At 35.8% G+C, this 15,677-nt stretch overlaps 2 protein-coding genes across 5 annotated transcripts in view; one reads left to right on the forward strand and one right to left on the reverse strand.

Moving 5' to 3' along the window:
- LOC137253131 (neurobeachin-like protein 1) overlaps positions 1-15,677 on the forward strand; it is a 269,267-nt gene that overhangs the window by 94,157 nt on the left and 159,433 nt on the right. The window lies entirely within an intron of this gene.
- On the reverse strand, positions 12,506-15,317 carry LOC137253126 (larval cuticle protein A2B-like). The gene is made up of 2 exons (XM_067789555.1): positions 14,998-15,317; positions 12,506-13,653 (listed from the first exon to the last, which is right to left on the reverse strand). Exons 1-2 carry the CDS (start codon positions 15,259-15,261, stop codon positions 13,348-13,350), a joined length of 570 nt encoding a protein of 189 aa, XP_067645656.1. The 5' UTR covers positions 15,262-15,317; the 3' UTR covers positions 12,506-13,347.

Genomic DNA, 15,677 nt, shown 5'->3' on the forward strand with positions numbered 1-15,677 from the left:
GTCTTAAGGGAAGCTTAAGCTGTATATCAGTCCCCATTTATGTATTTGCAGACATCAATTGTGGTCAGATATCTTCCTGCTGAGCAACAGCAATTTTGCAGCAAAGTAACCATAATATTTTTCTGAACCAACTTATAGTCCATCTGTCTAGTACATTCGTAAATTTAATAATGAGCTTGAGACGTATTCACAATAATTTCTCTTATTAAATTATTGTATTTTTATTATGATGAAAAAACTGAAAGGAATTAAACATAGTGGCTGATATTATAGCTGTTTCGACCCTGCCAAATATGTTTTCAAATATCTTTGTATTTTTATTAGAAATTATATACTCCCCAAGTGAGATTCGAACTCCAGTCGTCAAATTTCCAACACCACATGCATGTGGCTTAACTTCAGTTTCTAGTTTACTGTTTAAAGTTTAAATGGTCATTCGTTGTGGTTCGGCGCACTCTGTTAAAAAAAAAAAACAAAAACAATATAATATAATATACCGCAATTAAACAAAATAGATTTTGTGGGCGCTTATGTTCAGCGCAGAAATCCGATTGTCCTTTATTGGTGAAATTCATTTCTATTTATACAAAAGTTCTTAACCTATACATACATACTTACATTAATATTTACATACTAGAGGTGCATGACCTAATAATGAGAAATGGTTTGTCAGCAATTTATTATATTGACCTACATACTGTCAATATGATCCGCGCTTGAGCAGTTTGGTATGACGCATCAATATATTGGGCGATTGGGCAAATGCGAATGAACTCATGGTGGTTATCTGGGTCAGTTAGATATGAACGTTTGTTTGTAAGTATATTTGTAACGTTAAGCGTGTTTGAAGTGCGGTGAATTCCACGCAATACTACACCATCGGCCTTTTAAGTGAGCGTATATAATTGTATGCTTAATTATAGACGGTCACTGTGATAAGTGTGCCGTGTTGTTTCATTTTACGTTGAATGACCCAGTCAACTTTCTTGGTGTTACCAAATAAAAATTTTTTTTTAAATTCAGTTGTAATTTATGTCATAGTGATATTATGAGTTTATGTGTTTTCTCTTTGTTTTTATTCGTTTGCATTTGCTTTACATACAGTGCCCGTTATGCTGATTTTTGCTTTTTTCGTAATATGCTGACTTGCTATTTTTTTGTATATTTACTATGATGAGTATGATGTTTTGCACAGCCGACCCGTAAGAGCGTCGACTCACTTAAAAATCGGCTTGTGTTTACAAATTAACGTTTTTGAATTAATGGTAACTGGATACCAATATGAATTGTTTGTTTTTGTTTTCTCATTATTGTTTTCGTATTTTTTGTGTGCTGACTTTTGAATGACGAGTAAAGTGGAATGCTATTGTTGAAACTGGTTTTTTTTTGTTAAAATTATTGTGAGTCATTAGCATATTTTTTATATTGGGTAAGCCTATTCTTATGGACTATTATTTCCTTATTTTGTAGGTAGGTTAAAGTAAAACTATTTCCTATTACTATTTTCTAATCTATTGGGGGTTAAAGTAAAAATATTTTTCCTAATACGTAAAATTATGATCTGTGAGATTTTCTTAAATGAAACCCGGGCTAATAAGTTTATAATTATTTATTTAATGTGATATTTTTACTAACTAGAGATGAATGCTTTTTGTATTAACCATTTTAATAAACAACGATTTTCATTGCTTGTCGAGTTCTACTTGGCTAAGGACACATAAAGTAAGAAATCTGTCATTTATGCGAAAAAACATTTAGGGGTTGGGATTGACGGAAGAGCAAAGTAGTTTTAATTAATGGGTAAGTGGAAGGTACAGTGGATGCAAAAAATTTTGTATCTTTAAGTGTTTTAATTTTTATATTTTCGATATTTACCCTATTTTCCAGCAATATCTTTGATCTTATATGTCATGCGAATTCTGCGGCGGCCACCAAGACAGAATCGTCATGATTTTTATGAAGAATTATTTTTATTTTTACCGGGATTTATCACTTTCACTACCTCTAAGGTTAGTGCAATTATTAGATCTTTGAGAACTTGGGTACCAATTTTTATTTCATAAATTCGCCTACTGCAGTAAATATTTTATTCTTAATCACCAATTTGTCCCTCAGGACAACTGTGTTTTCCCTTGTGTTCAAGTCCTAGATTGCCGGCTTATTTCAGCCTGGTCGAATATTGTCCTAAGTCAATAACTTCCTCAAAAATCAGGTTGCTTGAGAATTTTCTACGCTACCATTTTTCTATCCGAAGATAAAAATGGGCGCGACTAGTCTTTTGTTGCAAATTTATATAGCGCTTCACATATATTTTTATAGGTTCTCTTTTTGACTTTTTTTCATTTTTTTTGTTATTATGGGCTGGTTTTAAAATTTTTGTATTTTTTCTCGTTCTAAATTTTTGCCTATTTCCACTGTCCTAGAATTTCCTATTGCTTCGTGACCATCTTTGTCCTCCTGACATTCAATGGAATTATGCAAATTTTGATTTGCTATTAAATTTAGGCGGGGCTAATGTAGCTGACTTTACTGTCAACTGAGACATTTTGAAGGTTACTTTTGGGGTTTACTATGTGATGAAGGTTTATTTTTAATTGTCTACTACTCTTCCTCAAATTGGATAAAAGAATTTAGATACGGTCTTGTACGGGTTTCAACTGCCTGTATTTGTGCTCCATATAATTTTTAAGCATCATAGCTATTGCGATGATCAATAGCATGAATGCGCAAATTGCGGCTGCTAACCAAACATCTGGAATGTTTGGGAAATATTTCGTATCTACCACGGCTGGTGGTTCGTATTTAGGTATTCTGTTTCTGCTTCTGAATTTCCTGAATTTTCCTTTCCTAATTTATATCCGGCTAATGCTATCATTATGCCGTGTGCTATCTTTGTCCACCAAGCCATGTTAAATTTCTCTAATATTATTTTTCTGCTTTTGTGAGAAAGGGGCTAAATTTAATTTTTAATAAAATTTTTGATTTTATTCTTTACATTATGTATTCCATTTTACTTGTTTATTTAGTTAACATTATTAAATAATATAAAAAAAAATTTGTTCTTAATGGCAAAATTAGTTTCATTTAAAATTTTTTAGCATTTTAGTATAGTTTATTTTTCTTTCAACTTACAGAATATTTTAAAAAATAACTTTTATACCATTTTCATTGATAGCGTTAATATCCCTTCTTAACAAAATTCCTTTAGATTTTACCGTTAAAAGTTTTTTTCAATAAGACATTTAAAAAAAATTTTTTTTGTATTTTCTTTACTTTTTTTTCAATATTTTTCTTTAAATATTGTTTTTTAAATTTTAGCTGAACAAATTAATTAACTTTTAACATTGTAAATTTGAAATATTTATTTATTTTTTTTGAATTACAATTCCTGATTTAAAAAAAGAAATGACTAAGCAAAAATAAAATTTTTGCTAATGGGTAAGCGACTCTAAGGCCCGTCAATTTATTCTAGAAATTTAAGTAATTTAAATATACTTAATATTCGCTGCCATTCGTATTGCCAATTATGTCCTGCTGGTTTGCTACTTTGCTTTCATTTAGTGTCCGGCCAGATATTATGTTTATTATTGAGCTTCCGTTATTTTGCTTCCTTATGCTTATTGGTAGTAGTCCGTTAAAATATTATTGTTAGTAGTCATACAACGTGACTTGGTTTGATCTAGCTTTCGATTTTTCCTCGGTACAGCATTTTTATCCAGCATGATCTCAAAAAAAAAAAAAAATGCTCTACATTTTAAACTGGGCAGGACCTTACAGATCTTTAGCAGGATCTGGCAGTATCTTTTCCTCCAGCAAGATCTTTAGAAGTTTTGCTAATTCTGGATCTAGACTGGCAGGATCGCCATATAATATAATATACCGCAATTAAACAAAATAGATTTTGTGGGCGCTTATGTTCAGCGCAGAAATCTGCTTGTCCTTTATTGATGAAATTCATTTCTATTTATACAAAAGTTCTTAACCTATACATACATACTTACATCAATATTTACATACTAGAGGTAAATGACTTAATAATGAGAAATGGTTTGTCAGCAATTTATTATATTGACCTACATATTGTCAATATAATCCGCGCTTGAGCAGTTTGGTATGACGCATCAATATATTGGGCGATTGGGCAAATGCGAATGAACTCATGCTGGTTATCTGGGTCAATTAGATACGAACGTTTGTTTGTAAGTATTACGTTCTTGAGTATTAAGACGTACTTTCTATTAAGAGATTTATTCAATTCAAATAGGATAACTATATACATATATATACAAAACTACTTCACAAATAAAATTAATATATGGAATGACAAAAATTATGGTGATGTCGACCGAATGACCAAATATCTCAATTTGTCTTGTCACTTTTACAATTGTACAGGGTTGCCAACACCTCCCCGTTTTGGTTGGATACTTTACCCAGGAACGAAACGTTCCACTGGTCGACGTAAACGCTGGAGATGCTCTTTCAATGTAGGTGATGGTGTTTTTTGCGATGATGCTGTATTCGAGTCTGTCCCGTTTGAAACTAAATTCTTTTGAGTTTGTGTATCTTCATATAGATCGAATGCATCAATGAATGTGTTATTTTCATTTTCTTCCTCAGCTGTCGTCGAGTCTGAAGTGTGAGAGCGCTTTCGTAACTGGTTTGCGTGTGCTCTTATAACCTTTTGTTGTTGAGCAGAACATTGTAAATAACATTCCCTACCCGCTCAATTATTTTTCCTGGTATCCATTAAAATTTGTTTTTGTTTTTGAAAACGCGAGCATATACTTTTTCTTCAGTTTGGAACACCCTTTCCTTCGCTCCGTGTGATCTGTCAAATTGTCTTTTCATACGCTTTTTTTGCTGATCAAGTTCGCGGTTAATGTAAACCGGTTTAGGTTTTTCAAATCTAATGTGGTGTGTATGTTTTTTCCTAATCACCCCTATTCTGTATTTCGACTTGGATTGGAATTTTTTCGATTTGGCAACTTCGAATCATTCGATTTTGTGTATTCTGCATTTCGACCGCAGCTCCGTTTTTCTAAGTTGCAAATTAGTTGGCGGAAAATATTTTTTTTTATTTTTTTATTAATTTATAACAGACTTTTAACAAAAATGTAAGTAAAACTTGTTAAGAAACGTAAAAGGCTTGATTGACTGACTGGTTTTTATATGTTTCCAGGTCAAAAACAACATGTCGATGTCGCACATTGGGGACAAACTTTTCAAAACCACCTACATATCACAAATATTAACCGATTTTAATCATTTTTGTACAGAAACTTTTGTAATTGAATTCTGAAGAGACTTACATCGCCCGATTTTTAAAATTTTGCAAAATGTTCTTTAAAATATTGTTTAAACAAATAAATTTTGCAAACCGAATGTCAATTAGCAATACCTACTGTCTCTTAAAGTGTATATCATTCTCTTAAGTATTGAGCAAAAATTGTATGTCACGAAAATTACCCATAAATACGTATTATAATATAAAGTTCTGCAAAGAATAATAAACAAATTAATTTGAAGAATCAAGCAATGTGAGTCTCTTCAGAATTCAATTACGAAAATTTCTGTGTAAACATTGTTGCAATCGGTTTATTTTTCGTACCTGTAAGTGGTTTTGAATGAAATTAGTGCTTAATCCCCAATGTGTGTCGAAGTCCTTGGACGTATTTGCCCGCAAAAGGATCTAACACATACTTGAAAGCATCCTTATTAAGTCGAAAGTTTTTTTGAACATAAATAAGAAAATAAGTCAACTCCACCAAAAATGCCGCGGCTATTGATTCCATTATAATAGACAGCTATAATTTGTGTCTGTTCGTTGGGTCCAGTTATATGCCAAAGCAAGCTGCCGGAGCAGAGGAAGGTGAAGCGAAAACGTAAACAATCCTTGCGGAAAGAATAAATAAATATTTATAAAGTATTTTAGGCCAGTGCAATGAAATTAGCATCCATAAAATTCAGAAAATGTAAACTATATTCGTGCAGGAATCCGTTTTAACAAAACTTGGTGGCGACGGCAGGGAATTGGCCAAAAGAACGACAAAAACACACGTACAATTATAAAAGCATTTCACTCAAAAAAATATGACACTGCGGCAATGTATTCTATTGCTTTTTTTGTACAAAATGGCGTGGATAATAAAATATAAACCTTTTTAAGTGTTTTTTACAACTTTTCTTTAATTTATTTTGTTCCAACGTTCACACATTCCGCATAAACAGCTGATTTCGAAAAATCATTTGCTCTTCCTCTTCTCGTTACGATTTCGTCGTAATGCAGAATACCCAACTCCGATTAAAGCTGGAGTCATTGGTGCCGTATGTCGTATCGCTGTAGTCATATCCCTAACGTAATCAGCTGTTTATCGTTACGACGGTAAACCAAAAACCAATTGGTTGGCTACGATACGGTTACGACTTTAGCGGCACCAATAATCGATTGCATTGATTCTCATAAGATTGGTCGAATCAACTGTTATAAGGTTACCGATACGGTTACCGATAAAGCACCAATGTCTCCAGCTTAAAGCGGAGCGTAGAACGAGAACGTAATCGAAATGCAGAATAGGGGTGAATAAGACTTCAGCAGGCGTTTTGTTGTTTCCGTTGTTCTCGTTGGGCGATGACCGGCAACACTTCAAGAACGTTTGTAAAATTTTATGAGTAGTTCCCTCTCCGTTTAATTTTATTAGAGCACGTTTAAAGGTGTCAACAAATCTCTCTGCATGACCGTTCGACATTGGGTAGTATGGGCTTCAACGTAGGTGGACAATTCCATTCTCTTCTAAAAACTGTTGAAATAACGCGCTTGTAAATTGCGTTCCGTTATCGGAGACTATAGTCTTTGGGTTTCCAAAGCGTGCAAATATCTCGTTCAAGATTCAATTGTTTGTTGTGTTGTTATAGACATGGTTGGAACTATCTCTGGCCATTTTGAATACGCGTCGACAATTACCAGAAAGTATTCGTTTTTTATCGGTCCCGCGTAGTCAACATGTAGGCGTTCCCATGCGTGTGATGGTTTCGGCTATGGATGTAGTGACGTTTTATTTGGCATCTTGGCTGTAGAGGCAGAGCTATTGCAGTTCCGTATTAGCTCTTCTATATCGGAATCAATGCGCGGCCAATATACAAAACTTCTGGCGATTACTTTGGTTCGCTCCATTCCTGGATGCCCCTTATGAATTTGTTTGAGGATCCGTTTACGTAAAACTGCTGGTATTACCAGACGGGGGCCTAACATAATGCAACAATCAATGATACTAAGCTCTTTGCTTCTCACCACGAATGGTTCTAATTCCGCTCCAATTTCTGTAGACTTTGGCCAGCCGTTGTCGTTATAATTTGATAGTTGCTTGTCAATTGCATCCGACAGAATTTTTTTGATTTCGCCTTCGAACTTTACCGAAGCTATGATGTAGTCTTCTGAGGATTTTTTGTTTTTATTTATGAGGCGCGACAGAACGTCAGCATAACCGAAGCTATTTGTTGAGATAAAGCTAATCTCAAAATCATATGCTAGCAACTGCAAGCCCATCTCTGTAGTCGGTTAGTCTGGTGTGCCGAAATGCCTGTTTTCTTACCAAAAATGGCGAGTAATGGCTTATGGTCCGTATGTAGCTTGAACTTTGTGCCGAATATCATCTTATGAAACTTGGTGACTGCCTTTTCCGCTGGTGTAAGGGAACGTGAGGTGTGATAGACTGCTCTTATCGAGCCATCAGCATATTCGTGGAGAATACATGCACCAAGGCCGTAATTAGATGCGTCTGCGGCAACGATGATCTTTTCATTTGGGTCATAGTGTGTCAATAGCAAATTTGAAGTAAGGATATTCTTGAGGCTGTTAAAACACTTGGTTTGGATGGACGTCCAATTCCATGTTACGTTTACCATTAGAAGCTCGTCCAACGGCCCTCTAAACTGACGCATTTTGTTGATGAATTTCCCGTAAAAATTGATAGCGCCCAGAAAAGATCACAGTTCGGTTACGTTGGTTGGTTCTGGCATCTCCTTAATCGCTGATCTACGCTCCGGGTCAGGTCGGAGTCCGTCCTGGGATATAATGTAACCTAAGTATTTAACTTCGGTCGCCGCAAATTTGCACTTTGCAAATTTTACTTTAAATCCATAGTCTTTGATTCTTTTCAAAACTTTCCGTAATTTCCGATCATGTTCAATTTTGTCCTTTCCCGACACAAAAATATCATCTATATATGCTGCTGCACAGTTGAGGCCAGATAGCATTTTATCCATTACCTGTTGGAAGATGGCTGGGAACGTCCTTATTCCGAATATCATTCGATTGTAACGAAATAAACCCAAATGCGTATTGATCGTGAGTAACTCCTTTGATTTGTCATCAACTTCGATCTGAAGGAAAGCATCCGACAGGTCAATATGGCTAAAAAATGTTGCTTTGGCAAGTTTCGCAAATATATCCTCTGGCAGCGGGAGGGGGTATTGGTATTATTCGAAAGCGGCATTTAAGCCTGTCGAAAAGTCGGCACAAATACGTATGCTGCCATTTGACTTTTTTGTCACAACTATTGGCGCAGTCCACTCAGAATTTGAAACTGGTGATATTATATTAATATTTTGTAGTCTTTGTAGCTCCTCCTCCACTAGATGCTGAATAGCGTTGGCCGAAAAATTGGAGAATGCTCTAGCTTAACTACCAACTGTGCTTTTGCGTACTTGCACAGACCAAGTTTTTCCTCAAAGACACCTGGAAAATATTGTTTGAGAAGTAAAATGTTGTTATTTATATTTGTAACTTCACTTCCCCGTGGTTCTGCTGTTAATTGATTGCAGATTGCATTTATGGACATGTCTTCGATATTTAGAGCTGTGATCCAGTCGAGCCCTAACACATTCAAATCCCTACAGGTGTAACAAAACATGTGAGTTCTAATTCTTGCTGTTTGAATTTAACATTACATTGAAATTGCATTGTTAGTGGTAGCTTTCCTCTTGCGCTACGGGCCGTGTCTTTAGCTTCGACTTCGTTTTTTGCGTTTAGCTTTCTAAAATTTTGTTCTGATATAATTGTGATATCAGATGCGGTATCCAGCTGTAGGTTCAACTGTATGTTGTTTACGCTGATGTTCACAAATTTTCGCCGCGATGTATTGATTCGGTTGACAACACAAATACTCTTTGATTGCGGACGGGAGCTTTTGGATTTATTGTTGTGCTTTTGTTTTTTTCTTTGCGCACTTTTCTTTGAATGGCAGTAGCCTTCTTGTGACCAAAAAAAACCAGCATGTTTTTTGGTACCTGCTTTGCTTTTGCGCTGCCAGAATGCAAAGGTTTTACTTGCGCTTCATTTTTCGGGGTTTCAGTTAGTTTTGTGTCTGTCTTTAAATTAATAAAGCGTTGGCACTCCCTTGATAGCCCATCGTGAGGGTCGTATCAGTATCCAATTTGCTTAGCATTTTGGTTCTTATGTCAAAGTCACTCTCTGACTTTAGACCCATTACAAATACATACTAAACATTTAAATTGGTCCAATTTACGCTCCGTGAGTTTAAAGTTTTCGCAGTGCCTGTTTACGATACCTGCATATGTAACAAAATCGGTTGTATTCTGCTTCGCTAACTGCAAACAATTGAACCTAATATTAAACAGTGACGTTTGAAGGCCAAAAAGCTGCTTAAGCTTTTCCACTGTTTCTTTAAATGATAAGTCACGAGGGTGTTTAGGCAATATATAACTTATATACTTATTGTGTACGACTGTATTGAGTTTTCGCAGAAGTAGCCTGACCTTAGCTGCGTCATCTAATTTTACAGCGTCGATTGTGAATAAGTCCTCGTATCTCGCATACCACATGTCGAAAGTTAGGTTAGACTCGGGATCAAAGCAGTATTCTGTGATGTTGGATGCAAGGGCTTCTATAGTGAATTCCTGGCCTTTTTCCTCTGATTGGATTGTTCGTTGTGGAATGAGTTGCTTTATTAACTCTTGCATAGTCTGTGTATCACGATCATGTTGCTCTTTCATCTGCGTGAGTAGTTTTTTTACGGTTTCATCCATTGTAGAGGTTGGGGCTGACTTTTTGCGTCTACAATTTTCCTCGTCGCCACTATTACGTTCTTGAGTATTAAGACGTACTTTCTATTAAGAGATTTATTCAATTCAAATAGGATAACTATATATACATACAAAACTACTTCACAAATAAAATTAATATATGGCATGACAAAAATTATGGTTTTATGCAGTTAGCTGATGTCGGCCGAATGACCAAATATCTCAATTTGTCTTGTCACTTTTACAATTGTATAGGGTTGCCAACAGTAAGTATATTTGTAACGTTAAGCGTGTTTGAAGTGAGGTGAATTCCACGCAATACTACAACAATACAAACAGGCGGGGCGAATTAATTGTTGAAATGATTAATGAAATTAGTTCTTTTTAACACAAAATCTGTTAGATCAACTGAGAATCTGTCATTTTTACAGAATACTGTTAACTTTACACTTAACTGTTTTCCTTCTGTTGCAATAACTTAAAAAATGTATTTTCTTGACAAAGAACTCGATCTTTCCTTCCACCACTTCTTCACATTTTTTTCCTAACGTTCCAGGTAGTTGCTACGAGTAGATGCAAAACGTTGCTAAAGGTTTTATCGACATTTTGACTTCTAGGTTAAAAAACTGTGGAAAGACTAACGGTGTAGAGTTAAAGTGTAAGTATGAAAAACTAAGCTTCGTATGGGGAGAAATATTTTTTTTTTTGGAAACCCAAGAGTTGCAACGATTCCCTGTTTGTTGCAACTTGACCAAAGGTCTCTTATGACACCTTAATCTTTAAGTGCGAATAAAAAAAAGCACACACGTGCTGGACTGTAAGTATTTTCATAAGTTTTCTACAAAGTACATTATCAGAAAAATACCATGGTTACTCTTTTGCAAGAAAAAGTTATAATTTTGTTGGACTGTGCTATTGAAGGCAGTCTTAGTTGCATAGACAGTTTCATTCCTGACTATTGCATCGTCGGTCATGTACTTATTCTTAGAAATGTGGGAAACTTGAGTGTGTGACTCCTTGGGTGACACCGACGTAAATGGGCGCATTCACACGACGCACGGATTTTTTTAGCCTAGTTGATGAGATTTGAAACTGCTCAGGCACAGAACGGAAATCATCAGCTGAGAAAGGAAATCACCGGTATCCAATTAATGGGGGGTAGAGTGGAATATGACCCTTACTCGGCTGCCATATTTAAAACACCCTATCTCAGAATTTGTTTGAACAACTGCTTACTTCCATACTCGTATAAAGAAATGCTGACATTGGGTGTAATCTGGACACCATTCGTGGAAGAGCATAGTGTCAAGTGTTGTCACTGGGAGGTGTTTTTGAGAACAATTGGCTATATAAATTTCATTTCCTTTGAAAAATTATTCTCCGATTGTCTTCAGACGATCACCCAAATGTGGTCGCGCAAAGTTCTCCACCTCGCCTCTATCCATTTTGAAACTTTCTGATGGCAATTTGTGAGTGGTCGCATCAATTGAATGGGGCGAAGCACTGTTAACTCAACAACAACTTGTTGATTGCGGGAACTGTACTATCATGGGGTAGGCTATCCGCTCTATCTATATGCAGATACTTCGATCATAGCTCAGTTTCAGTTCCCTTCTCCATTTTTGAGGGATCAGTGTGCGTGCCTTGAAAGCTTAAACTAGCATTTTATATATATCGTGTTGCATTTAAGATTAGTTTTGACACCGTGTATTAGGCCCATTGTTATACCTAGGACCTTATATCATTAAGGGTCCAGTTTAAGCACTGCTGCTAACCTAACCTAACCTATGACTGCTGCCCACATGTTGCGTGGTTTATACCTCTCCTCAAAATTCTTTCTTAGTTTTCGCTTTGAAAACTTTGCCAAAATAATTTGCTTCGGTGGAGAGATTTATTGCTGTGCCGTTTAGTGTCAGCACGTATCAAACAGGGCAAGCTCCGTTTGGATGCCTTGTTCTTGAACCCATTCTTGATGGGCTACAGTGTCAATTGCTTTACGTACTGAACCCGTAGTCATGGTTGCGCAAACAAAACAGTAAAAATATAATAATAAGAACGAATACTTACCTTTAAAGTGATAACATTCTGCTGCAATACAGTTTCCATGGTTCATGTTCCTGCTCGGCACCATATGTCTTCGCAACGGCAGGTTTGGACGGCTAGTCTTTATCGTTACATAATACTTTAAAATAATTAAAATTTCTGACATACTTTATATAAAAAATTTTATTTCGGAAGTGAACTTTGAAATTGTTGGATGGCGTCCAAGATTCGTGTCCCTGCTCGGGCGCCATATAACTAAGATTTGAAGCTTTGGAGAGCGAGTAGTCTTTAATCCAATTCAGACCATCGAACACGATACGAGTACCGTGAAACTCGTGAACCTGAAACAAATGCCTCAAGAATTGTGGAGAATTGAAAGTCCTAAATGTAAATAATTTTGAAAATTAAAAAAGAACTGTTTGTTTTTTTGAAATTGCATACTTCGATACACTTTATTCGATTTGCATATGTATGTATGTATTTATGAGTATTAACATATTAAATATATAAGTTAATGTAATGTAGGTATTTATCGCGGTCAAATAGCCTTAAAATTACAAAAAAAAATTTTTAAACCAAAATTAAAAATAATAACAAATAACAAGAATAATATAATGAAGAGCATGATAAAGCGTGTGAATATGTGCATAAATATGAAATATTTAGATAGCATGTAGAAACAGTTTACAAGCCAACAAGTTTTGGAGTTGTCATCGTCCTTTCGTGCGCTAATTTTACTCCAGAAAAGTGATAGAGGACACAGAGAGAAAAAAGCGATGGTTTGTATACTCATTGAGAGTTTGTTTGTTCACAGTACGTATATATGTATGTTTAAGTTACTATTACGACTACAACATGCCTATATAACTACTACATTTCCAACTACACATATATGAGTGATATTTTCATCATTTACAGTAGAACTCCGTCTGCTGCATGTGGCAAGTGCGTTTGCACCCTTCAAGACGTGGTTAATAAGTGTTGCGCACAAGATGCAAAAGCACCAACAAACTGGAAGACTAGCAAATTGCACTTGCTTTTTATTCGATTGTATTTTCATTTGTTGTTGGCTAGCAGAGGGCTAGTAATGTTGTTGTTGCTTTATTTTGTGGGTATGTCTTCTTTTTTGTGTGTATTTCTTCATGGGTTGATGGCAGCGGCAAGAGGTCGGCAACGTTCATTATTTCACATTCATTCAGGTGAATTGACTAAGTATTTTTGTTGTGTTCCTTGTTACGACGAGATTCAGTTTGACTTTATTTAGTGGTAATAGGGATATGGTGCGGGGCCGGGATATCCATGGTAAGCAGGATATGCTGGTATAGCTGCCTTTGCTATGACAGGAGCGTGTAATAGTGGTGCTGGTGCAAGTACTTTGGCAACTGGTGCAATCGCTTTAACAGCGACTGGTTCGCGGTGAACGACAGCGTTGAAGCCATTTACCGAATCGGCTGTGTATTCGACAAGACGACGTGTACCATCGGGTTCAATGAGCGAGTAGGCACCTTTTACTACATCGCCGCTACGTTCTTCTTGTTGACTCTTCACATCGCCGGTTGAAGAATCCTAAAAAATAAAAACGATTGTTGGTTCAGTTTTGTGCATTTTAATAAGTGCTAAATTTGTTCACAGTAAACAATATTCTATACATCTTTATAACATCTGCACCCAATTGTATGTTTCTAGATATCTATGGCAAGGCCTTTTCGAATATCTGGAAAATCGTATAAATCAAAATTTTCAATGATTTTTGACATTTTTTCTTGTATTCTTATTGCATTGCAAAATATCTCCCTATTCAGTTGCACAACACTGTATCTTATTATTTAGTTTTGCTTTTGTTCTGTTTAATGCTGTATTCAAAGTTTTGCAGCGAGATATAATTTGAAATAAAAATAATAATAAATTCGTCAAAACACTGTGTCCCATTGTGTTGCACTACACTGTAAATAACTATCGTTGTTAAGTAAAATATTTTTCAACAAAAAAAACTTAAATATTGCCCAAAAGGAAACGCAGCAAACTGTACAACAATGTATCTAACCTAACCTTTTTTCAAGCAATGGTACTTTATAGGAATTTTTTTTTAAGTTAACAAAGCTCTGATATTGCATAACCTATAGTTTTATACTTCACAAATTTGTAAATTACTCAATGTACGTTTTGCCTTGCATAACACTGTATGTTGCTATTAAGCTTTCACATGATCCTCCAAAACACTGTATACATGTTCCTATTCTGTTGCACAATACTATGTTTGCTGTATTTAAAGCTTCACAGGGAGATGTGATTTCATGCAAAAAGTAATCATTTAAATACGTAAACACATCATGTCTCTATTGTGTTGCACAACACTGTATGTTACCCACGTTGTAAAAAAACTCGTTTCCAACAAAAAAATTCGGAAAAATTTTAATGTTTTGTGTCCTTATTGGCTTGCACAACACTGTACCTACGTCATTTTCAAGCAAGGGCGCTTTCTACGAATACAAATTTATAAAAAATTATGGAAGCTCTGTCATAACTATGCATTACTTTTCGGTATTACACAAAACAGTAAGCTGCTCATGGTCTTTACTGTTGCTATTTAGCTTTCACATGGTGCTCCAAAACACTATTTAAATTTTCTTAAGCTAATGGGTTTTAAAACCAAAAATTATTAAAACTCATTAAAACATCGTGTCCTTACTGCGTGGCACAACACCTTATGTTACCATTATTACAGACATAACAGTATTATTCAACAAAAAGTTGCTTAAAGTTACAAAAAACTCAAAATGTTCAAACTTTTTAAAGTGGTGTATCCTTATTTGCTTGCACAACACTGTTATCACACTTTTTTGCGCCTTTTCTCTATTTCATCTACGCATTTTAATTTCACACTCCGTCGTAACGTTCTCGCATACTCACATGCACATCGTAGCTGAACGAATATTGTGGATTTGGATCATAAGGCTCCGGCACAGCCACCTTAGCCACAGCTACTGGCGCTGCAATCTTAGCAATGGCAGGCAATACAGGTGCGGCATATTTTGGATAGGCTGGATATGCAGGCAATGCTGGTAATGCGGGTAACGCTGGTAAACCGAAGCCATGATAGCCGGGTGCTGGCAGGACAGCAACGGCGGTGGCGGCGACCACCAAAGCGCTCAAAATGATCAACTTTTGCACCATGACTGCTCTTTGACTGTTGTTGTGTGTTTGACAAATGAAATTACTCTGTGGTTCTAACGAAGTTCAACAATTGCTTTATATAGGCGTACGACAGGCGTGCGACAAATCTTTCTCGCTGCCAGTAACGTAGAAGGAAATGTGCGGCGCATTGAAATTTACGTATTGGCTGATGCAAGCGGCAAATAAAAAAAATATTTTTATACATATATTTATGCAAAAAAATAAAGTAGCAGCTCCAACAACTACAATCAACACACACATAGGCGCGCGTGAAGCGAGATCAAGAAAAAAAAGTTACTTTGAACGAAATTAATATAATTCATTTTTCGTCAACAATGTTGTTGTTGTTGTTCTGGCGCTGTTGGCAACAGCAGCAACAGTAATGGCAGCAAATGCGTTTATACAGAACTGCTTGC

The sequence above is a fragment of the Eurosta solidaginis genome, chromosome 5 (assembly GCF_040869045.1).
Source record: "Eurosta solidaginis isolate ZX-2024a chromosome 5, ASM4086904v1, whole genome shotgun sequence".
In the NCBI taxonomy this organism is placed as follows: Eukaryota; Metazoa; Arthropoda; class Insecta; order Diptera; family Tephritidae; genus Eurosta; species Eurosta solidaginis.